Source organism: Astatotilapia calliptera, chromosome 17, assembly GCF_900246225.1.
Source record: "Astatotilapia calliptera chromosome 17, fAstCal1.2, whole genome shotgun sequence".
Lineage (NCBI taxonomy): Eukaryota > Metazoa > Chordata > Actinopteri > Cichliformes > Cichlidae > Astatotilapia > Astatotilapia calliptera.
In genome coordinates, this window is record NC_039318.1 from 38,059,611 (window position 1) to 38,084,444 (window position 24,834).

Below are 24,834 nucleotides of genomic sequence, written 5' to 3' on the forward strand. Positions count from 1 at the left end.
GAGATGGGTCGCAGGTCTGTCAGTTTTTTACTTTAAATATGGCTTCCTTTAAATTTCTCTTACAGCACCTGCTGCAGTCACTGAGCTGAAATTACACGTTCACGAACATAATACGATCAAAGTGAGCTGGCACAGACCCTCTACATTCAACGGACCTGAGGGAAAATATATAATACGTCTAAATACAGCTGATGATAAGGAAGTGACAAAGAAGGAGCTAGAAGCAGAGTTGTACACGATGTGAAGTCGAATTCAAAGATCTGAGCTACTCTACGAGCTACAAAGTGAAGGTTTGTTAAATCCAACATTTTTGGTTTAATAAAGAAGATATTATGCTTATAAATATTATTTTAGACTCCTGAATGTTGTAATTCACAGTGAACTGACATTCTGTCTTTAAAGGTGACGGCTCACAACGGACACTATGAGAGCATCCCTCAAATAAGTGAAATCAGCACTTTGTGTACGTCCTGTTTTCATTAATGATACAGTTTACTGACATAAATGCTTCGTCTCATTTTAAGCACACATGTTTCTACAAATGTTGTCTTTCACGTAAATGTAATTTTTAATATTATTTCACAGACAACAACAAAGCTGTTATTGGGTTTCGTGTCTTCCTCTTCATCGTCATTGTTCTGGCTTTTCTTTTTCTCACCTACAAGTTCTACATTCAGAAGTTCAGAACGTCCACAAAGTAAAGTCCACGAGTGCTTTTTCTACACGTCTGACTTTCACTTTGTTCCACTTTATTTTTCATTTCTAGTAAAGGCTAATGTCATCATTAATTTATGTTTACTGTAGAGCAGAGGCACAGTGATGCATCTATTATAAACATAATCCTTATCTTTCCTCCACAGTGACGTGAATGACGACATGGAACTTGAAGCAAGTGAGTAAAGCAAACATTTAGTGGCTGTTACCAGTGTTGGGCAATTTACTTTGAAAAAGTAATTAATTATAGTTACTAGTCAATTTTTCAAAACAGTAACTGAGTTACAAGATTCTAAAATTAATTGTAGTAATTACTGTTAATTAACGTTTAACCCTCCTGGGTCCAGGATATAATTGGCCATTTTTAACTACTTTTGATTTTCCCTCCACATTTTACCTTTAAAAACTATTTACTTTGCCTTGTTTGGTATCATTCTTTTCAGCACAACCTCACGTGTCTGAATTTACAGTCATGTTTTCATTTTGACATACTGTATTAACACAATTGATCTAAAATCAGATAAAAAAAGAAACATAAAATCAGAGTAGTAAAAGTGATAATTTTCTTTCTGTAACAACCACAAACATGTTTAATGAGTCATATTTCATAACTTTAAATGCAAATATCAATTGTCAATTTTAAAATCATATGTACAAGTTTAGCAAACAGAGTTATTTGCAGCCATTTACCTTTTACCCTTTTTTAAATAACCATCCATCCATCTTCATCCGCTTTATCCAAGGCCGGGTCGCGGGGGCAGCAGCCTACGCAGAGAAGCCCAGACCTACTACACACAATGGAAATGACACCAACTGTGCTATATGAAGTGAAAACATGCACAGTTACAGTTTCAGTGATGAAATATCTCAGGACAATAACTGACCTTGTTTCTGTCAGTGAGTTAAAACTGCAGGATTGTTCATCGCGGTTTAAAGCGAGCCTGGATGATCCAGAATAACATGAGAACTTAGATTTGATGGGCAGATTAATCCAGGTTAATGTTGAATGTGTGCTGTAGCCTGGGGTTACTTCAGCAGCAGCATGGAGATACTTGCTCAGTGATAACAACATTTTGTCGTGCCATAGTCCACTTTCACCTTCAGTGTTTTTCTTCTCATCCGTGCGATGCATTCATGGGATTCATGTAGCTGACCCACAGAGGAGGGAGCGTAAGCAGAGTAGCCTGTCGGTGTTCATGGTTAATGTTATATCACATAAACGAAAGGAGACATCGGCTGAAAGTCAAAGGTGATGATGCTGATTAGATTTGCTCACAGGTTTCTTGCTTTAAAGTGTGGAGGGGTCGGAAATCAGCCGTATATCTCATCACACATCTGCTTATATCTTCTTAAATCCAGTCGTCTAAACCCACAAAGAGCAGCACATAGTGCATAATAACAGACTGTACAACTATTATCTGACGTTTCCCCACAGTGCACATGTTTAAACTACCCAGTATCCTTAAACAGCCTCTGAATAACTAAAATATAATATTTCTGATGTGTGGAACTGCGATCAGATTTATGTAGCTTAGCTATTAATCGAGTGCTGATTAATAAGTAGCGCTCGAACAGTGTTTAAATCCACAAGTACTCACAGACCATATATGAAGATTTTGGCCAATGAAAATAGTCTTTCTCTACGTGGGCTAAGCCTCTGTTTTCAGAAAGTCTCCTAGTCTAGTTATACAGAAGAAGTCTGTAGGAAAACAGCGCTCAGCTCCACTGACCTGTGACCTCAGAAAACATCAGGGGTGTCCACCTCCAGGCCTCGAGGGCCGGTGTCCTGCAGGTTTTACATGTGTCCTTGATCCAACACAGCTGATTTAAATGGCTAAATGACCTCGTCAACATGTGACCCAGGGTGAGATCTAAAACCTGCAGGACACCGGCCCTCGAGGCCTGGAGGTGGACACCCCTGCTGTAGACACTCACGGTTGTACGTCTCTCCTGACATCTGTAGTTACTATAATTATTAACCTGTAGCCACTGATTTTTCAGTCCAGGTATTGTGTGATGTGGCGTACCTGAGCGGTTTCCTTTCCTTGTGAACGGCGTCTTGAAGCCACCTTTCCACTGAGACCAGCTGAGGTTCCAGTAAATAGTAGAAAGGCCAACTGAAGGGTCAGATGTGTCTTTCAGTCAGATTTTGAACTCTGCCGAGTTTTAAGCCATTTACTTTTTCACCTTGTTGCTCCAATTTCATGCTGTCGAATTGTGCAATCATTGACATTTTTCATAGATTCAACAAAATAAAATAGAACAATTATTTGTTTTTACTCACTAAACTACCTACAGATACAGTTTAAAATTGGCTCCTTGCTAAGTCGTCTGTTAGATTGAATCACAAAACTGGTTATTACTTTAAGTGCCTTTTTTATGTTTGATTGACTCATATACAGTGTTCAGTGTTTCAACAAACAAGTTAAAAAAACCCAAAAAAACACTTTGTATAACTGAGTTTTTCCATATCCTCACCGTACTCTACAGGAGCCTGTATTTAACGCATGGTCTTTGCCTTTGAATTTGAACCTCCTAGGACCTGGTGCCCACATATGTGGACATCATATTTTGGGTTGTCCAGACAAAAATACTAAACTTTAAATTTAAATCCTTCATATGTGGATTCTATTTACCAAAAATCTGGTAATTCTTTGTTTTTACATTCATCAGGTCCCAGTCAGCCCAAATAGCAAAGAGAAATGTAAAAAGCAGAGGTGTGGACTCGAGTCATTAATTTTATGACTTTAGACTTGACTTGAAAAAATGTTCTAAGACTGTGACTTGACTTGGACTTTTACACCAATGACCTGGGACTTGAACCTGTTTACTTGAAAAGACTTGATATTTCACCCCAAATCTAAAATTTAACACACATATTATGTAGAAAGTGTGCACCATTAATTCAATTCATTCATTCCAACCACACTCCGTACGTATGTGGGCGTGAGCTGTAGCACAGCCAATCAGACCTGAGACTTGAGACTTACTTGAGACTTGCAAAACAATGACTTGGTCCCACCTCTGTTAAAAAGCCATGAAAGAGTTCAGGTCCTAGGAGGTTGAATCAGGAGGGTCTGATTACTCAGCCCTGATCGTGACTCTGTAGTTGTAATTTTGTAAATATAAAAGTAGAGTAAATATAGGTGTGCACATCCTGATTGTTTTCATGCTTTTGCTGCATATTAACATATTTAGATTTTGTTTTGCCGTCTCATCTGATCTGAATGTGTCCTGCAGCCACTGAAACACCCGCTGAGCCTCCACAGTGCGAGTAGCATTTAAAAACACACTAATCTTGTTGCCAGAGGCTGATGTCATTAGTCTGATCTGTGTAAATTCATTCAATAGTTCTGATGGATGTGAGAGGAAACGCATTTTTCTTTGTAACACCAGCTGACTCGCTCTATAAACCATATTAATAACCCTACTTGTCAGAAGCATTTCCTGTTCTTTTCATAATACCATATCAAATGTATATACATCTTATTCTACATGTTGAATGTCACCACTTGGATAGTCTTCTGTTATACAGACAATAGTAATGCCGTCATCACTGTTATCTGTGTCTTCGCCTTCATCGTGTCTTCGGCCCTGGCTGTGGGAGTCTACAAGATCTACCATCTGAAATGCATCAAGTCCAGAAACTAAACAGCCGCAGACGCTTAACAGAAGAGACGAGTCTGATGGAGCCGATCCACGTGTCGTATACTTTGGTATCAAGTTCATAAATAACATAATGACCTTTCTGACACATCTTAAAGATTTTTTTTTCCTTTTCAATTTTGACATCATAGTATAATTCTTTTTATAAACAGAAAAATTAAATACTAGCTTCCGTTAAATAAAAGCAAAAGTAAACATGGAAGTGTAGCAGAGGGTCTAAATACCTTTAGATGAAATGATTTGTTAACATTTTATTTTTGCGCTTTTACATTTGAAACTATTCTGTAGAAAAACTTCAACCCAGTGGATGACATCAAAGGTTCTTTTACAGCAAACTTGATACTGGTTACATGTTGTTACATTTATACAGTGATTTCCTGTTTGTACTAAAAATTCTTATAATATGCAGCGATTCTATCAGTAAATAAAACTGAAATGATGTCAGTGAGTTCAGTTTTCAGGATGAGCCTAATTTATCTGCACAGATGACAAGTTGAGCTGAATTGAACAAATATGAGGAACGAAAGTTTTCTGAAGTACAAACCAATGAAAGTTACAACTTACCTTTAAGCTGGAACACTGTGGTATCCTTACAATGGAAATATTAAAGTTCTTACTTTGAAATGAAGTAAAAAGGACCAGTTTTACCATCCAGGCCCCTAAAACCCAAAATTAAAACCAGGGTCTCAAACTTACATGAGCTGCGGGCCACTGCTGACACTGCAGTCTCATTGGACGGTCGCTTTAATGTTCAAGTAGAACAAAAAACAAGAAAACACAGAAATATTTCAGATTTTTTTTTTTTTTTAACATTTCAAATATCTCTTTAAGAACTTATTTATGGACCACAAGTAGGAGTGACATGGGCCACAAGTGGCCCCCAGGCCGCATGTTTGAGCCCTGTGACCTGTAGCTGTGCTTGTGTTTTTGCAGAGAAAGCACGTTTGTCACAATTGAAACCTTCTCCAAGAAAAACAAGACAAAAGGAAGAAAAATGACATTTGAAAGCTTTATTACATCGAGTTTGCGTACAAGGCGTGTCACGGGTATGTTTCTGACATGAAATGTTCACTGAGAAAACTAAACTAACAAAACAATAAATATCAATTACCAGTACTTTGCATTGTGGCCGACACCTGGACTCTTCAATACTATGCTGAGGAGGACACGTGGAAGACAAACAGGGCAAAGCTAAAAGAGGCACAGTGGAGCGCTGCGATGCATCAAGACAACACGAGCGCCGTGATGGTTAAAGTGACCGAGCGCTGTGTGAGGACCAACAGAAGATTTTAACAAAGTATTAACATTTGTTCCGCATCTGCGGCGCTCTGCTGCTGTTAGAAATGCACTTTAACATAAATGATCAGGTGCCTTAGTTAGATATGCTTCAAAGAAAAAGCATAAAAGGCCCTAAAACACTGAGCGTAGGAATTCTGTATAGCATCAAAGCAAAATATTTAATAAAAATAGTGCCACAGCTCCTTTAAAAACTCTAAAATACTGCAATGTTTTGGTGCTACACAGACGAGATTAACAGGACTGCAGGTGAAGATGATGAAAATTTAAGAGAGCAGAAACACTTTTATCGCCATGGGAACGTAAAACAATGAAGGAACAAAATCTAGGATGAGGTGAACGGCAGCAAACACAAACTGCAAACACTGCGTTTGCAAGTATCAGACAAATAACTGCAACATTTTCTGTGAACACAAAAGAACCTGCGCTGCCTCGGACCTGGAAGCTCGGACTTCGTATGTTGACAAAAACAAACATTAGAAACAGAGGACGTGTGAGTTTACAGGGTCTGACGTAGAGCTGGGCGATATGAGATTTTTTCATATCACGATATGTTTTTTTCATTTCAGGCGATAACGATATCTATCACGATATAAGCCAAATAACTATATTTGTAAGATTTAAATGTGCCGTTGCTCACAAGTAAAATGTGAAATAATCAGCAGCTTGTTTTTATTTAAATATTTATTTCCCATAATAAGTTCAACAGGGTAGATGTACTTAAGGAACATGAGACTTTTTCAGATAAATAAAGGCAAATATTGCAAACTACACAAAAGGCAGCCGCTAAAGCGTTTAAGTTTCAAAACAGAACAAACAAAACAGACTAAACTGTCAATTCCACTTAGAAACAAAATATTAATTCTAAAAATAAATCTTAGTTTGTTTTACAGAAGAACAGACAAAACTGACTAACTTTTGTCAATATCAAATAAACTGAGAACTAAAAGGAAATTCTCAATCTCTCCTTGTTGTATAGCTGAGCTTTTCAAACAGTTTTAACAGTTACTTTAGTCTGACAAAAGCCGAATGACGAATTAGCGCTTCCAGTCAGAGACTGAGGCTACGTCCACACGTACACGGGTACTTTTGAAAACTGAGATTTTCCGTTTTCGTTTTAAAAATAATCCCGTCCACACATAAAGGCAGAAATGAAGGAAAACGCTGCTATGAACATGCCAAAGCAGCAGGTGGCGCTAGATTCCTAACCGTGCAGAAATGTTGGCCAATCAGAAGTCTAGAAGCCTCGGTGGGAAAAAGTAAACAAAGCTGGGGCATAGAAGCAGAACCGAGTCGTATGTGTGGAGGGACAGTAACTGTGTGTATGTGTAAGCATTTAAACACTGCAGAGAGTAGAATTAACAGTATTGTAGAAATTCATTTCACCGAAACAATAACGTGGCGCACAGTGTGACGCATGCACCAGTTTATTGTATTTCCAGACTTGCTTTCGGCACATTTACAGTGCAGCTACTCTGTTTTTTGTCAGACTTGAAATAGCCGAAATACCTTCACACTACGGAACTTCTATGGCTCTTCCGTTCGACAATCTCTCCGGCGTTGGAACCATCATCTGTTTTCTCTTCGGTCACGCTCGGTTGATTTTTCTAGTCGGCACACTCATTTCCTCCATTACCCGCTGGCTGCTTCCCAAACAAACACACGTGCGGCTTGGCACTTGTGCTGTACGTAACAAGTTACGCGACGTGACGCTGCGGCTGTGATTGGTTCGGCTCTGCGCTACTTAATTTGGATTGGCTGACCTTTATTTTTTTTTCCTTTTTTTTTTTAAGAGGACAAGAGCGGCGAGGTCTATCGCGATAGCTTAATTTCTCTATCGAGTAAAAGTTATATCGCGATACATATCGTTATCGTTCTATTGCCCAGCTCTAGTCTGACGCTAACGTGTAAGACACTGAAATAAAGCAGCGTCGAACCTCGTTTACAGGCTACACCTTCGCTGTATCGTCGCTGTCATTACGCAAACCACTTCCTGTTTCTATTTAAGTCGTCTGCCTCTAAAGGCACAAACGGATCATTTTAATGGTTTCCTTTGTTATTCTTTGGTGGTGTTTATTTCCAGGTACAGTACAACTAAATGTTTCCCCCTCAGTACAAATTGGTAAAGCATAGAAATCATAAAGATGCTCTCCCACATATAAACCGTCTCCTCTCCTCTGATTGGCTGTTACCTGTGCTGTACTTTTAGCATGGATCAGTAACTTCTCACTTGTTACATAAAAGACACACGCACTGCAACTTACACAGCAGCATTAACGCAGTTTTGTGTAGCTAATCTACTTTTCTGATGGCTCGGACACAAACGAAACTCTGCAGCTGCAGTTCATCTCTCGTTAGTTCAGTCATGGAGGGAACCGTGTTGGTATCGTGAGGACGTGAACGTCACATGTAACACTGCTGCTGTTACAGTTTCTTTGCCTGCTTGGCTCTCAGAAAAGACACACTGTGATATTTTCAAAGACAATACATGGGCGTCACAATGACTTACATTCAAAGTGTTGTGGAGACATTTGCTCGTGTCCCCCTAGCACAGCTGTAGTCTACCCTCTAAACGATCCTTCCTTTTCTAATACATTCATTAGACATGATCACCCTGCCAGCCTTCCAGTACCAGGGTAAAAAGTGCAACACAACAACACTTCAACCGCAATTAGACTCTGCAGAGTTGCTGTCAATGAGCGAACGTCTCTTCGCTCCATTTTTAGACACTAATTTTATTTTTTGTGCCATCTGAGGCGACTGTAGGTCATCGAGAGCTTTCGAGGTCAAATTTAATGATATTTTGCACTGATCGACTGTTGACTGAACATTGCGCCCACCTCTTTCCAGTACCTCTGCTTTAGCAGTACGTATACTGAGAAACAGTCTGACATGAGCAGAATGACGTGTTTGAAAGCCATAGCGACACATCGGTGAGATACAATACACATTAAAGTCTAGGAAAGGAGCTGCACTGGTAATATAATATATTCTTTACTCGAGGGGAGAAAAGGTTACAGACTGAACGAGCACTCTGAAAATTAAAAAACGTGTTACTATTGATGACAAGAAACTGGAGCAAGTTTTCTATTAATGAAGACGGACGAGTCCAGCTTGAAAAGCAAGAAGGTCGTGGACAGGAGTTCTGCAAGGCATAGTGTGCGTAACTCTGGGCTTAGCTGCCCTGCGTCATGCTCTGCATGTGTTTGGCAATGTCATACACGTAGGTGATGTCCGGCCTCTTCTCCGGGTCCGGGTTGATGCACATATCTACCAATTTCCTCAGCTGGTGGCGCGGACGGGACAAAAAGAAGAGAAACATTGTCAGAGATGCAGTGAAACAAGATCACACAGGAATTTAGAAGAGCAGCTCTAGACAAATCTAACAGTTGCTAACAGCGCCCTCTAGGTGACCTCTCCCGTCATAGCAACAACAACAGAGCAACAGGTAAGCCGACTGAGACGGAGGCGCGTGGCTGGGGTAGCGCGCTAATCATTTATTGGTCTGCTGAATCCACTGTTACCTGAGCACACCCCCCATATGCACGCACACGCGCGTGCACACGCACACAGCTGCCACTCCGCTGCCATCCGGAGACAGCGCTTCCACTTGAAGCGGCGCGCGGTGGCTGATTGGAGCAGATAGACAGGCTCGCAGGCGGAACAGCCACCGCCATCATTAAAAAAAAAAAAAGATAATAAAAGACGAGGAAAGAAAGGGGGGAAAAAAAACATCTACATGAGGTCGCTATGGTAACCGTCTGCCGACTTCCCGGCCGCTGTTGCGCGGCGCGCGGGCTCGGGCGAGTTTTGTGTATCGGCGCGCGAGCGTGCGTGTGAGCGAGAAAGTGAGGCAAAGATGCAAATTCAGACAGTCTGAGAATTAGTCGCACAGAATGGAGATGGGGAGGGCGCCGAGATGCAGATATGTAAAATATTCATGTGCGTGTGGGGGGTGGCGGAGCTGGCGAAGGGAGGCGTGTGTGTGGTGGGGGGAGCATAGATGGAGATGGTTAAATGACACAACAAAGATGAGCAGCTGACAGTTTGCTGCCGATCCTTCAGGAGCATTGTTTACATCCAGACAGGCGCTGCAGGCACCCCCCTCATCTCCATCTCTCCATCGCCCTGTCTCTCGCTCCATCATTCCCTCTCTCCTGCGCTTTGTCTTCCTTTCTCCTGGATGGGGGTGACATGTGGGGCAACGCAGAGGCTCAGCGTGGCGCTCGTGTGTGTGGAAAGAGCTCATGTAACAAATATACACTTGCAAGAACTAAAACACTCACACACACACAGAGCAACCACAGAGGCTTAAAACACCTCACAATTAGCCTTTATCAGGCTAATGAGGTAAATACCAGAGTAAAACAAAAGCCTCTCTCTGCAGGGTAAACGAGCTCACTGGAGACACGAACAGCCATTTAAAATGAGCCTCTGCAGACACACTGGCTACAGATCGGCGGCACTAAAGGTAAAAACCACATCGGCGTGCTTTAAAGTCATACCTGACCATGATGGTTCATACAGTTTATTAAACATATCTGAACTGCAAACTCAAACCTAAACCACAAGGTTAGCTGTGGGGTGATGTCAGTTTGCAGTAGTTTCAATAGCACCAGGCCTCAAACATGATAAAGCGCGACGGCATTCTTGACTTTAATCAGATATGAGGCAACTTTTTTTAAACAGTGCAAATCTAATAAATGTGCCAATAACCGAAAAAGGTTCCAATACCTACACATGCGCCTGTGACTCAGCCTATGAGCATTTCACTACACGCATTTAAAAGAAACAGACGGGGGGAAACGCCACCCACACAAAGAGGGCACGCAAACAGAAAAACACGCAGATTCATGCACATGTCAGCACTAATCAGCAATAAGGTGATCTTTAACCGCAGCCCGGCTGCATTACGTTTCTGCGCACGGATCAGTCTTCGCAGAATTACGGCAGACGATTTAACGTTGACTAAAGGAAACGTGACACTCTGGCACATTTGGTTTCACCCCACCGTCGAGCGTGGCCAGATGCTTTTGATACGCGCGGCTAAAATCGTATCCAGCCTTCTGATCACAGTCCTGTGCTGCAGCTCAGGCAGACGGGTGGATTTCACCGACATAAAAATATAATTTAAGTGTTCGATATAAGTAAAAGGAAAGTGGCATCAAGAGAAAGAGACAGGGATTTGTATTAAAGACTATGGCGGCTGCTTTACAAACACTGAACAAGTCTATATTTATTCTGTTCCTGAGAAGTAAAAGGCAGCTGATACGAGTACTTACCTCCTCTGAATAGTGATCTGAGGGAAGAGGGGGGTAGTCACACTGTTCTATCTTCTTACAAAGTGAGTAGAGGTTCATCTTATCCCCATAGAACGGACTCTGTAAGGCTGCCATCTGAAGCACAGACATAAGAAGACGTGGAGAGAGACAGAAAGTGGGAAAAAGACAAGAGCAGTCAGTGAGTGAAGTTAAAACGGGAAGTAAAACACCCAATCAAGCTCTCAACAGGTGGCAGGCAGACGGCTCTGCACCCTGTGCTAACAGTAGAGTCTGCAGCTCTGCTACTGACGTGCATCCTATTGATTATTATGGGGATTGGGTGCAGGAAGACAACAAGTCAATATGTAGAGCTTTGTGTACATATCAGCACATCCCGGTCTAAACTTCAGCCGAACCAAAACAAAACAAATCCACTGGAAGCTTCTCGCTGCAGGCTGGTGGACTTTCCTGCGATGCTGACGATGCGCTGCCAGACGAGTACGTATATTTTCTAGAAAACAAACGCAAGCGAGCAGAGCAGAGGCAGGGCAAATGGGAACGAGCAGGAAGAAGGGAAAGCGCATGGAAACCTTTGTGAGTGGAAGGAGGTGAAGGATCCTCGCTGCCTTTCTAAGAATAATGAAAGACGCACGCCATCTTTCCCAGACTCGGTGACTGACTCACTTCCTCTTGTAGAAAGGTGAAGCCTGCAGCACACTTGCATAACAAGCAGCCGCCAAATGCTTACTGTTTTTCTGATTCAGTGCTTTCAAAAACAAGCAGCGTGTAAGTGCTCGGTCATTATCACTGCTGTGTGTGAGAAAGTGCTCAGAGCTTCCTTTTTATTCACGCACCAAAAACACATTAAATAGGAAATTGTGAGTTGCAGTAAGAGTACAATCAAAGTCGAATCACTCCTGGGTGATCTCGTGATCTGTACAGTCTATTTGTGAGAAACACTTCTCTCTTCGATTTGTTTGCTACCTGCAGGCTGCCGATCATGTGTCTGTAACAAAACTAGTGACCGGTACGTGAGCTTATTCCAAACTTCAGAAAAGCAACTGGAAAGAAGAGCGGGCCAATCAGTGGGAAGATTACACCTTACTATTTGAAGCGTTGCTCAGGTGTCCCTCGGAGAAAGTACAGTGTGTGTTTGACAATCTGCTAATTGGTAGCGTGAAAACAGATGAGAACAAAGTCTCCATACGAGAATCCAAATGCAAAGCTTCCACACAGAGTACAGCAGGTTAGTGAGAATACACCACCTTCAGCAAAATGAGAAGCTGCAGAGGAAAATATGTCTGTGTGAATCGGACCGACAAAGAGAAAGGAGGAAGTGTTTGAGGTAAAAGAATAAAGAGGCCATCTAGTGTCACACACAAACTCATTGGATTATTTCAGCTTCCTCACAGACTATTTTTCTGTCTTCATCAGCTAACACGTACAGTCGAGCGCTGCAGAGACAAGAAAACAGTCGTGCCTAGTGTGCTGGTGTTTCTAATGCACCAGTACAAAGTAGCTGGTTTAATCATGGCTGCCTTCAATGAAACGTTTCAAATTTAGAGCAAAGAAAACACGTTTCCCATCAGCCAGATCTCGGCTGTCCAAGCCCGCGGAGGGAAATCAAGACGACGGCAGCAGCGTTTACAATCGTGTTAATTATTACATGAATGCTGTTCATTAGGGCTGGGCTATATCATACCGCTCACGGTAATACCGGTGTAATGTTGGGCAACGATAAGAAAATGAAATATCGCGATAGACTATGGGTAAAACGCGCATGCGCAGTGCGCCTTTGTTTACATACGCACATGGCGGCGGCGGAGAATGAGAAGAGCGAAAGCGGATCGTTGAATGAAACAGATGAACCTGAACTGGTTTGTAAAAATGCTGCAGCTTCACTGGTGTGGAACTGGTTTAGCTTTCGTCCGTCAGATACACAACAAAGCACTATTTTTGGTAGCGCATGCTAGCGGGCCGTCGTTATTACCGTGTTGTTTGGAAAATACGGCGCACTTTAAATCATCCGTTGGTTTAAAATGGAGCACTGTAACAAAAAATAATTTCCCCCAGGGATCAATAAAGTATTCTGATTCTGATTCTTTGATTTGTCTGAAAGTCGACAGAGCCCCTTATAATCCCGTGTGCCTTATGTATGAACTCTGGTTGTGTTTACTGACCTGGAAACGATTTTATGTACACGGCGCTCAAAAATCTGTTAAATGTTTCAGTACGACTTTGCTAAGCTACGAAGCCGCACCGCTTGATGGATTGTCGGAGCATTACGGCTATCGTAGGCGGAGCCTCGCGGAGTGATACGTACTGTGCTTCAACATAATGTTACCGTACTGTGTGTGTGTATAGGGCGAGGGCGATCGTGGCTCAAGAGTTGGGAGTTCGTCTTGTAATCGGAAGGTTGCCGGTTCGAGCCCCGGCTTGGACAGTCTCGGTCGTTGTGTCCTTGGGCAAGACACTTCACCCGTTGCCTACTGGTGGTGGTCAGAGGGGCCGATGGCGCCAGTGTCCGGCAGCCTCGCCTCTGTCAGTGCGCCCCAGGGTGGCTGTGGCTACAATGTAGCTGCCATCACCAGTGTGTGAATGTGTGGATGACTGGATATGTAAAGCGCTTTGGGGTCCTTAGGGACTAGTAAAGCGCTATATAAATACAGGCCATTTACCATTTACCATAACCTCTTTAAGTTCTGTGGATGTTATACATGGTTATGCTGAGGATATGTCGGCCAGTTTCCACTGGAAACGCCTTTTGGTTAAACTGTCAGCGAGGAATTTGCATTTGCACTGTTACATTTTATATAACTTTAATGTAAAAAACAGCTGCTTGTGTAAGTGAAAATACATTGATGTGTTTTTTTTGCACTAATAAAGTTGAGGAGTTGTAAAGTATTTTGTCTAGTGTCAATTATATCGTCAGTTATATCGTTATCGCAAATTTTCAAATCTATATCGTGATAAATATTTTTGGTCGCCCTGCTCTGCTGTTCATGCTCACAAAACACATCCAGTGAAAGAGAATCTCCCTCTGTTGTCTGTGAACACCTCTCTGCCTCGACTGCAAGACCAGCAGCTGACAGCTGAATATTCATGCACGTCATCAATGATGCACTTCTGTTATTAACAAAGTCACAATTTAAAACCTGATCCTGTCGTTACCAAGGCGAGCAGAAGCAGCCGTGTGCACACTCACAGGACGACTGAAGGATGCTAAATGTTACACAGCTGATTAGCACACGCGTGGACTCAACAAAAACAAGTAATACTGGTGAACGTTTGCACAAAAGCACCTTCCCACATAGATGGTGCTCCACATTTAAAACACACACACACACACACACACACACACACACACACACACACACACACACACACACACACACACACACACACACAGTACTACATTTAAAAAGCCATTAACACAGGCGGCAACAAGTTAAGGTATTATTATTCCAACATGTTAATTACTCAGTGTGCTATAGCTATGGACCCTTATTTAACATGCATTTCCATAGACAACAGCTCACTACCTGCAATTAAATGACCATCTAATTAGTCATTCATTGCAGCTTGTAAATAAATCATCTGCCCAACAAGGCTGCTGAACCTATGAGTCATTTGCCACCGAGGTCAGTGGACATCTTGCCCTTTCATTTCAGAATCCAATCACTTTTGAATAACCACAGTCGATACCTGAAAATGCCAAAGCTCGCAGTGTTAGGCACTCTGCTCACTCCCATGTTAAAAAAAACAACAACAAGACAAAAACAGAAAAAGACTTTTTTTTTGACAAAGATCATCATCATTACTCGATTCATTTCTACATGTAAAAATACACATTTCTGTCCATGTTCAGGTTTCATATTTTGAGGTATCCATGTAAGAATTAGCGGTTTCCAAAAATCCAGATTTCCCAATTAGCGAGTGAGACGGAGGGAGAGAAAGGGAGAAAAAAGAAGAGCTGCACTCCACACAGCAGCGTGTGAAGGGTTAAACAAGACCCCGTCGTATTTTCATGCATCTTCTGCTTTTGACAGATGAAAAATGTCAACTGTCCTGTTTGTATTTGGGAGTTTTTGCACTATTCATCTGCTTCATTAGTGCCTGCTGCTCCTAGCCCCTGACAGCTGCCGGCCCCCTGCTCGCTCACACACACACACACACACACACACACACACACCATAAAGATGCATACCCACACACACACAAACAAACACACACTCACTCCTTTTTTCAGACTGTGTCGTCGCAACGGTTTAGATGATTGACTCACTCTCTGACCCCTGAGCCCCCGGTGTGTGTGCGCGATTGTGTGTGTATGTGTGTATGCTTCATTGATATTCGAGAGACATACAATGCACACGCATGCCTGCTGTCTGTCTGAGGGCTGTGAGCTGCTGGTGGCAGAACACACGCGCACGTAGGTTTGTGCTTCTATATTTGTGAGGACCATCGCTGACACGATGCACTTCCCAGCCCCTCGTCCTGAAATGTAACATCACGGCTTCACAGGGAAACCCCAATGCAAACCACCACCTTAGCTGATTTATATCCTAACTCTAAACCAACTCGTAACCCTCGAGCAGCTGTTTCAAAGTCTATCATAAAGTAATGACCATCAGAACAGCCTCACGTCAAACGTTCCCACTCTGCTCTGCATTAGGCCAGGTCATATATAGGTAGCATCCCTCCCTAAAAGGTCTGCATAGGGCCTTCCAGTGTAATTAACATTGATCTCACACGCTCGCTCTCCAGCTCCTCTCCCTGTACGCCAATTAAAGGAGCTGCGTGAGACTCCCGCCTCCCCCCTCCCAACCACCTCCATCCCTCGAGCCTTAACGGCCTGAGACTAAAGAGCTCCTCACAAACCCTCAGTTATAAATAAAAATACACATCGAACCATAAATGTATCAAAATAAAAACTATATTTGTGTTTTCATCCTCTCTCTTTCTCACATATGCACCTACACGCCTGCAGCACTAGTTTGGTTTCACATCACAATGTCAGGCCTGCCTTTAGACACTGTGTGTGTGTGTGTCTGTGTGTGTGTGTGATCGACTGCCTAATTAAAATCTACAAATAATATTTTGTTAATAAAGTTTGACAGATAAGCAGGTAGAGCCACTTTTATTCATGCTTCAGTCGCAGCCCGAGAGCAAACGAGGAGCTTCAACAACACAGAAAAAAGCCTTTAAAACCAGAAATCTCTGTTTCTGCCACACAGAGGGTTAACCACAGCTCATCACATGCAAACGCCAGCTGCTCAGAGGACCCGGCATTTTTGGGCCTCGTAAAAGCTCCAGCAAAACAAGAGGGGAGGGGGCGTGGGCACAGTCAGAGGTACGGATGGTTACGCTTCATACAGGAAGGAGACGCATTCCAGTAAAACTTCTTGACATATTCTCCTCCTCCAACTTTAAGACCAAAACAGAAACCGCAAGAGATCTATGCAAGCAGGCGACCCACAGTGCGTGTGTGTGTGAGTTTGTGCGAGTGCGTGTGTGTGAGTGTGTGTGTGTGGTACTGATTCAAGTATGAGGTGGTTTCGACTGTAACGAGCGCTAGCAGACAGCAGTCTCATTGCCTGCCCTGCAACCATGTGACCATGTCGCCGTGGGAGACAACCCAGCTGAGCGTCCCCGTTTACGGCGGTGTCGGCGGTTTGGGCGGAGGGCGCGGGGCCAGATGATGTAATGAAGTTGGACACAACAAGAAGGGGATCAAACAGAATGGGAGATGAAGACGGACGCAGATACAATGACCAGGTATTGACGTGCGGCCCCCTGGACCCGAACTTAACCCCCAGGCACGAGGATGAAAAACGCAGGCTCTCTCAAACTCCCTGGGTTACAAACGCACGCGCGCTCGCGGACGCACGCGCTCAGAAACCAGTGCGATCCTCCTATTGTAGTGAAATCAATGAGCACCGAAGGGATCAGGCGTGGATTTCTGTGTGAATTCCTTATGCCTGAAGGTTAAGTGAGGAAAAGGAAGGCATTCGGAGAAAGCTGAAGATGTGAGCAAAGAGGAATGGAGAAGAGAGTTTTGGAGAGAGGCAAGTTTCCAGACAACGAATGCACCGCGGAGCCCTCTCAGTAAGAACAGTGCAAGGCGAGAGGCTGCTCTTCAAAGAGAATATGCATGGCGTGGTGAGCGCTGCTCTGGTAACAATAAGCTTGTAAAATCTTTATCTCCACAGGCACCTTGCATGGCTCACCTTGACCTGATGGCTGGAGTTCTGTCTTTGCTCTTGTACCTGCAGTACTTTCTCTCTGAATGAGCACCCCCCATCCTTCTCCTCGCTCCAGCAATCTACTTCCCCGCTCTCGCTTTTTTCCTCTTTCACTTCTTCCCCTCTGCTCCCAAACCTTCCATCTCCTCTCTTTTCATTCACTCTTATGGCTCCTGCCTATTCCCCCACCCTTCTCCAGCTTCCTATATTGTTCATATATAGATTCCTAAACTTTTTCACCCTCCATCTTTCTTCCTTGCCTTCTGGCTTACTCAAAGAGAAACAGTCTCATCCATTTTTCACTTTTGCTCTCGAGCTCACTCCCAGATTCTCCTCATCTCTGGTCTCCATCGTACTTTCTCTGCATTTGGTCTAGACTGTGACGCCAGTGAAATGCATGAAAGATCAAAGTGCTGTGTGCCAGCTAAAAGTGGAAAACAATCGATGCAGCACATGATGAAAGTTTTAACAAATGGACAGACAGCGGCCTGCTGGAAAATGTTAATGTAACACCAAAGTCTGATGTGTAAAGAGTAAAGGCTGGGACTGTTGTAGGCGTGCCAGACCCAGTGCAGCCCAGCTGTTTTCTTAACAGTAACCGGAGCGGCTTCCATGCAAGCAATCACACAAACACACACAAACACTGAGTGTGACCTACAGCATCCACATCCTTCAACCAACCACAGACGTGCGCTGCCGCAGTGCATTGTGGGGAGCTAATTAGCATGAAGGACTGTGGTCTCTGAGCAACCATGACCTGCAAGCTGAGCTCAAACTTCTTCCTTACGCGTTCTCCACCTCTGTGCCTGAGGCGCTTTAGAGAAGGTGTAGTCACTGGTGCGTTGAAATGCAGCCCAAATGATCAGCAGCTCAGGGGAATCGGGAGAGACGAGGGGAGGAAAATGTGGGCATTTCCTCAGCCCGCAGTGTGTTTCTGACTTTGTGCCCGGCCGTGTGTGTCTGCGCGGGAACGCCGGCGAGCTGCGATGTCAGATTGACTGCTATCATCCGTGTCTATCATCGTTCTGCTCCTCACTCCTTTCCCTTTGTTCCCTCTGTGTGTGCTCCTCCCGGGCTTGTCTCCACTCAGTGTGGTCTACAGCAGCGCCCTGTGGTGGTTTGCTCCCGACTAATCAAACTAGTCAGTGTCACCGGAAAGCTTCATCTAAAACACATGGCCATGTCAGTTCCCTTCACTCAGCAGACTCTCAATGTTTAGCAGGTCTACAGAACAGACTGCGAGGCCTGAACGAGCCGCGATCAGACGAGAGGAAAACAACAGCGACAGAACATCTAGAAGATAATATCACTAACGAAGCGTGCGTGTTTGTATTTTTCCCATTACTGCTTGTGTGTACATATCTTCATGCACGACAATGGATGAGAACGGGTTGTTTACACGTGTCAGCTCATGTGTTCTCGTGTCACTCCTACCGTCGAGTGCGAGGTGACAGTGTGTGCACGCGTTCCCAGTTTACCTCATAGAGCAGGCATCCTAGCGACCAGATGTCAGATTTGAAGTTGTAGCCGTTTTCATGTATCCTCTCCGGTGACATGTAGTAAGGAGTACCCACTGGAACATGGTGGAAGGAGGGAGGGGGGAGAGAAGTGGACGAAACAGGAAACAGGACAAAAACAAAATGAGCGTTAACATTTTGCAAACCTGTTTCTCCTCCACATCAACAACGACACCCACACGGCTCACACGGTGATGGAGCTTCAACGTGTTTTTGTAACAAAGTGTGTCGTCTGTGTCATTTTGAAATAAGCTTGGATGTGAGGTCACATATCAGCACACATACCAGGACCATGGACCAGGACCAAGTTCAAGACAACACAAAGCTGTGTACACGCGCACACACACACACACACACACACACACACACACACACACACACACACACACACACACACACACACACACACACACACCATTTATCAATCACTTTTGATTACTGGGGCTCCGTAATGATCTGAAACAGCAGTCAGAGGATACGCCCGGGGAGCGGTCGGCCCGTTTCTGGTTTTGAAACTCAAGAATCCCAAACTGCCACAGCGAATGGCAGCGCTCCAGGAAATCAGACCGTCAGCCAACTGGACACAACCAGGAGCCGCAGCTCGGCATACAGTCGTGACTCTGCAGGATGAGTTTGATGCAAGCTTTGATTTTTTTCATCTGCTTTCTGTTTATTGTGATTTCCCATGTAAAAGTCTACCAAGCACACCAGCAGAGGCTTTTTATTAGTCACATATAAAAGATGGGAATTTCACCAGCACCATAACCTGCTGAAAACACCTCAGATCATGTGAATAAAGTTAAAGATAAACAGCTAAATATGCTCAATAATAATCAACATTAGCTTGAATGCATTTTAGGCTCCACGCTGATTATTAACCTGACACTAAGCGGTTATTTTGTATCAGGCTTTATTACTTCAGTGGTCAGTTTTTAACTTTAACTTATAAGTCAATTCACGCACTGTAATCGATGTTTCCTCTAAGCCCAGATTTTGGCACACCTCTGCAAAGCGTGATTTTAGCTTTAGTCTTGTAACTAATGTGACGACAGCGCTTCAGAATAACATCACTAGTTAAACAAAAACGCTTCCTGCTGAGTCATGAATCCTCTTAGAAAATAATGTCATCACTCAGAAAATCCTCTGAGATCAGAACAAAGTCAAACGGGCTCTAGATGCTGGAGATATGAACCCTTTGATTTTTGTTAAGGAGCATCAATGAGAGAAGGAACATTTATTTATTGCAACAGGCTGCTCTGATCCTAAAACAAGACTGCAGAAGCACCTTTTTGTTATCCTCCTCTCTCGCAGTTGTTTGATTTAGTGAAGCCAAAAAAACCAAAAACATATAACCTGGTTCAGTATGTTAAACTTCAGTCCAAGCCCCGCCTCATTTAACTTTCTTATTCTGAGGTGTAACCAATAGAATTAAATCTTAAACATTATGTGATGTTACAGACTGACTGAAATCATTGCAGGAGTGTTTTTATGGCTCCGAAACACACAAAAAGTATTAATTAAATGGGGTGGTGTTTCTTCTTTGTTTGTTTGATCCAAACCTGATCAGTCTTGCCTCAAGCACATAAACAAAACGTGTCACGGGAAACGTGCAGAGCTGGGAGTAAGAGTTTTTATGGACTTGTTGAGTTTAAAATACACACAAACGCTGAGGGAAGCTGGGAGGGCGGGAACGGCTCTCGAGCGGAAAGAACTCGGGAGAAACGTCAGCCTGCGTGAAAACGTAACTGCCGCCTTAGCGCTCTCTTACGCTGGCGTGCGGGGCTATTCTGCACATTAACAGGTCTGAGGAAGCTCGAATCCTGTAACTGCATTTAATAAAACTATTACAGAGGGGGCATTAGATTTGAAGTCTGTGGGAACTGAAATGACGGCTTTAATTTCGATGCAGATCTAATTGGGTTGAGAAAACGTGTTTTTCTGTTAAATGTGTGATTGTGAATAATGAAGTGTTACCTGTCAGTCCGAAAATAATCAGCATCGGCAGAGAAGAAGCCAGAGAGCCAGTGGAAGAATACATGATACTGGGAATGGCTGTTTTAATTGGTCATCAGGTTGTGTGTGTGTGTGTGAGGTCTCATGGTGCGGTCTGAACAGGCTCCCTTAACATTCATTATTAGTTGATTAAAAAGAATGAGCTTCTCTTATGCTAATAGTGGCATAAAAAAGGCAGCGGCGGCGGCTCGGCTCCTTCAGCAAGCTGAATTAAGGCCACATTACTTATTCATGCAAATAAATTGAAAGTCATGTTGGGATTGATTTCCATTATTGTGAATAGCAATGACAACACTGTATTCTCTGCCTAACAGGATAAGTGTTGTATAGGAGGTGAGAAGCCATCCACAATAAAGCCCGTGCACTCGTGAATCTGCTGCAAATGTAACCAAAGCTCGTCCCCTTTTAGATACAACTATTGATTAGACTGCACTCACTGTAGCTTGTAACACTGTCATATTAATGCTAAGTAAAGCATTTACATTACCAGGGTAACCCTCCTCTAATCTGTGTGCCGCTCCAAAGCTATCGCTGCGTTTCTCATTAGCAGCCGTTCTGAACCAACCCCACACCAGTGAACCCTTTATGGTTTTCTTTGCATTTATATTATGCCTCTGTGTTTATGCCCACTTTAACCAACATAACCAAGGCTTTAACGCGTAAAATCCCAAAATCATTTCCAACATCGACCTATGCGATCCTCCCCTTCTGTTTTTTCCTTTTCCTCGTTCACCCCCAGAACTCATCGTTAACACCTTTCTCATTACAGGTGTTAATTACAGGTATATTATATTACTGCCGATTGGCAGTAATAAGTAGTTATTCACTTCCTCTTCCCGGTCCTGCTCTTTCTTTCAATCGTTTTCTTGCTTAAATGCAAGTATCCACCTTAAATCTAAGTAACTCAGCAGCTCGGTGTTCTTAATACTGATTTGATTTTTTTGGTTGGTATTATATCTGGAAGTTTGGATACTGTGCACATTAATGTGCATGCACATTGCAAATTTCTGCATGATTATCTACCTCTGCATGAGCGTGTGCATAAATTCAGACCGTATGAATGTGCATCTGTGTGCACAGACACATCCATACATGAGACAAAAAGACTGTCTCTCTCAGCGTGGGCAAGAGTGTAAAGAGAAAATGTGTGTGTGTGTGTGTGTGTGTGTGTGTGTGTGTGTGTGTGTGTGTGTGTGTGTGTGTGTGTGGGGGGGGGGGGGGGGGGGGGGGGGGGGTCTGCAGCTGACTTGAAAGCCTAGGAGCTGACAGGCTGTATGCCTGGACCTCCATCTCAGCTCCACCGCCCTGCTCTACTGTTCAGCTGTGTGGCTGGGCTCATTACATACCCACGCGATTGCGCGCACACACACAGACACACACACCTCTTCCTCACAGTTTTTCTTTCCATCCTTCTTTCTCGCGTTCCTTCTTCTCCTCCATTTTTCCTGTCACTTTTGTCATATTCTGCTCTTACTCTGCTCCTACTAACTTTTCTTTCCTTTTTCTCCTCTTCTTCTGTCACTCTGTCACACTCTTCTCTAACACCTGGGACATCTACACTTCTTTTTCTGTTTCTTTGTCACCCTTTCTTCATTTCTTATGCTTTTTTCCTTTTGTGACATTTTGCTTTCTCCTCTCTTTCTCACTTCACTCTTTCAGTATTGGTTCCCTTCTACTCTCAGATTCTAGTATCCTCGCACCTTCTCCATCTCTCTCCTTCACCTACACCTTCATCCTTATTTGACTAAAGTCAAAGCACCAGAGGGAGGGATGGAGAAAAGCTATAGCCAGAGAGGTGGCAAAGAAAGAGAGGAGACAGCACGACACGCTCCTAGTCCTTAATGTGGGCAGGTCTCACTAACCTATAGACGCTACACGCCTCTATAGAACGAGATCATACATAAATATCTGCATGTGTGCAATTAATCATTCAAACATCTCACATGTATCCTTCACAAGCTTATTCAAATTCATGGAAGACCATGAGACAGCCCTGGAGAGATGGAACTAAATATATTTATGCCAAGGTTTGATTTAATTTAGTTTTGTTGTTTACTGCACTTTGTATGAACTTTAATTAATAATATTATAGAATTAACAAAAAAACATTATAAAAATATTATTTGCATACTTAAATCTAAAGAAATATGTTGATAGCATCAGATTAATGGGGGTATTCAAGTTGACCCCTCTGCTTGTCCTCTGTCGGCCTAAAGAGGGCGCTGTGGACTCAGCGTTTAATGAGCAATCACAGGCGCTTTCACCCCGCTCTGCAGGCACTGCAGCTGATAGGGCTTCTGTTGACTTGATCATGTGATTCACACTTTCTCAAAGGCTGAGCCGCTGCTGTACGAGGCTGAGAATAGCACGCTGTTTGTGGTAATAACAGTCTGACATAGGGAAGTGAGACGGTGTGAACGGCAGTACTTATATTTGTCCAAGGAATTCTTCTTTTTTCCTACTTTTTCCAATCTATGAAGTATCTGAAATTGCCCAGGGGATACTGGATAGCACCTTCATGTACCGCAGAAAGGCCAAGTTATAACCAGTGTTCCCGAGTCCCATCAATGATCAGTAACACGTTTTATTATATTTTTCTGGGCATTCGACTATTTCACTAAAGCAGTGCAACACATCACTTGACCATTTTAATACAGAACATGCAGAAAAAGGACGGACAAGCACAACAAAGAACACACGTGCAGTTTCTGGGCTATATTTCTAAAACACTCAATAAAGTATCTAAAATCATTTGCATGAAATAAGCAGCCGTCGCTTATTTGTATGTGCTGTTGCTAAGATGCTGCGTTTAAACACCACAACAAAAAAATGGGAATTTTGTATGAATTTTAACCAATAATTATTCTAAAAAAGAGAATTTTTTTCTTACTTGGGGAAGATTGCCAGCATGCCTCTGTGTCTATACTAAAATAGAGACTTTATTAAACACACTCAGCACAATGCTGTCCTCTCTCCTGTTGACATGTTCCAGATTTAAAATAGTGACGCATCTGTTCATGAAGTCTATTACACACAAAGAGGAGACGGACTAAAAACACCAAACAGTGCAGAAAACTAATAACTTGAATGCAAAGAATCTTTTTTGTGCTAAAAACCAAACTATTGGCCGTCAGGTCATCCCAACACCGTGCTGTTCCTTAACAATAAAAACTATTGCACTGACTGCAGTCATGTGGCTATATGATATGTCACATTTTAAAATTAACCAAATGGACAAAGACCTAATTACTGCGGCGGCTTCAATGACAGTTCCTGAAACAAAAATAACGCAGTTTTATTTCCTCTGTGACACAAACACCCATCAACTCTACAATAACCGCGATTGTAAAGCGGCGCAGTCTCAATCGGACCTCTGTGTCGCCAGCCTCAGTTTTCATCTGTGTCAGGGTTAAAGGTCAAGGTAACAGGAAGCAGCTAAGTGGCCAGCGGAGGTGCCGGGCACAGAACGGCGCAGGCAGAATGACTACATGACACATGGCTCTGAGCTGCCCGTGCCTAATGAAACACATCCAACACTGGGAGATTACTGAGCAGTGGGGGTTGTTGGTGTATCCACATATGTACAGACTGCTATAACTTACCCAGCGAGTGAGCAGCAGTTGTTTTAGAGCTGAAGAATCGCCCCAGTCCCAAGTCTCCTAGCTTAACTACTCCAGTAGCTGTGATGAATACGTTGGCTGGCTTGATGTCTGAAAGTGAAGGAAAAGTGACAGCTTGCAAACGATAATTTCTTCATATTAATTCAGGAAAGTTTTACTTTTAGTCTCTACCAAATAAACATGACTGAACTGGAAGCATAAAGTCCATCATTGAAAATATCATTTGGACATTAACATAGTTTCAAACACCTTGGTAATGTGACCCACGTCGGGCTTTGAAATTTACTACTCCCGTATAACTGTAAGCGGCTTTTGAATAGGCCGTCTCTGCTAAGTGGTCATTAAAGCTCAGAGCTCAGGGTTCATTAGTGTCCCTGAGCCCTAATCAAAGTCAGTCCAAACGGAAGTACATCACCTGTAGCTGTGCGTGTGTGTGGGCGTGTGCGTGTGGGCGTGTGTGTGTGTGTGTGTGTGTGTGTGTAGCCTATGCATGTGAATCCAG

General features: G+C 43.2%; 1 protein-coding gene across 4 annotated transcripts in view; it reads right to left on the reverse strand.

Annotated features, from left to right (window-relative positions):
- Positions 1-8,651: 8,651 nt before the first annotated feature.
- The window catches only part of nek7 (NIMA-related kinase 7), a 61,925-nt gene continuing 45,742 nt past the window's right edge, over positions 8,652-24,834 (reverse strand). For all 4 annotated transcript variants that reach the window (XM_026146423.1, XM_026146424.1, XM_026146425.1 and 1 more), the window contains exons 7-10: positions 24,315-24,422; positions 18,661-18,755; positions 10,959-11,072; positions 8,652-8,962 (exon numbers count right to left, since the gene is read on the reverse strand). In XM_026146423.1, coding sequence (XP_026002208.1) covers positions 8,852-8,962; positions 10,959-11,072; positions 18,661-18,755; positions 24,315-24,422 — 428 coding nt within the window. In that variant the 3' untranslated portion in view covers positions 8,652-8,851. The remainder of the gene's footprint in view (positions 8,963-10,958; positions 11,073-18,660; positions 18,756-24,314; positions 24,423-24,834) is intronic.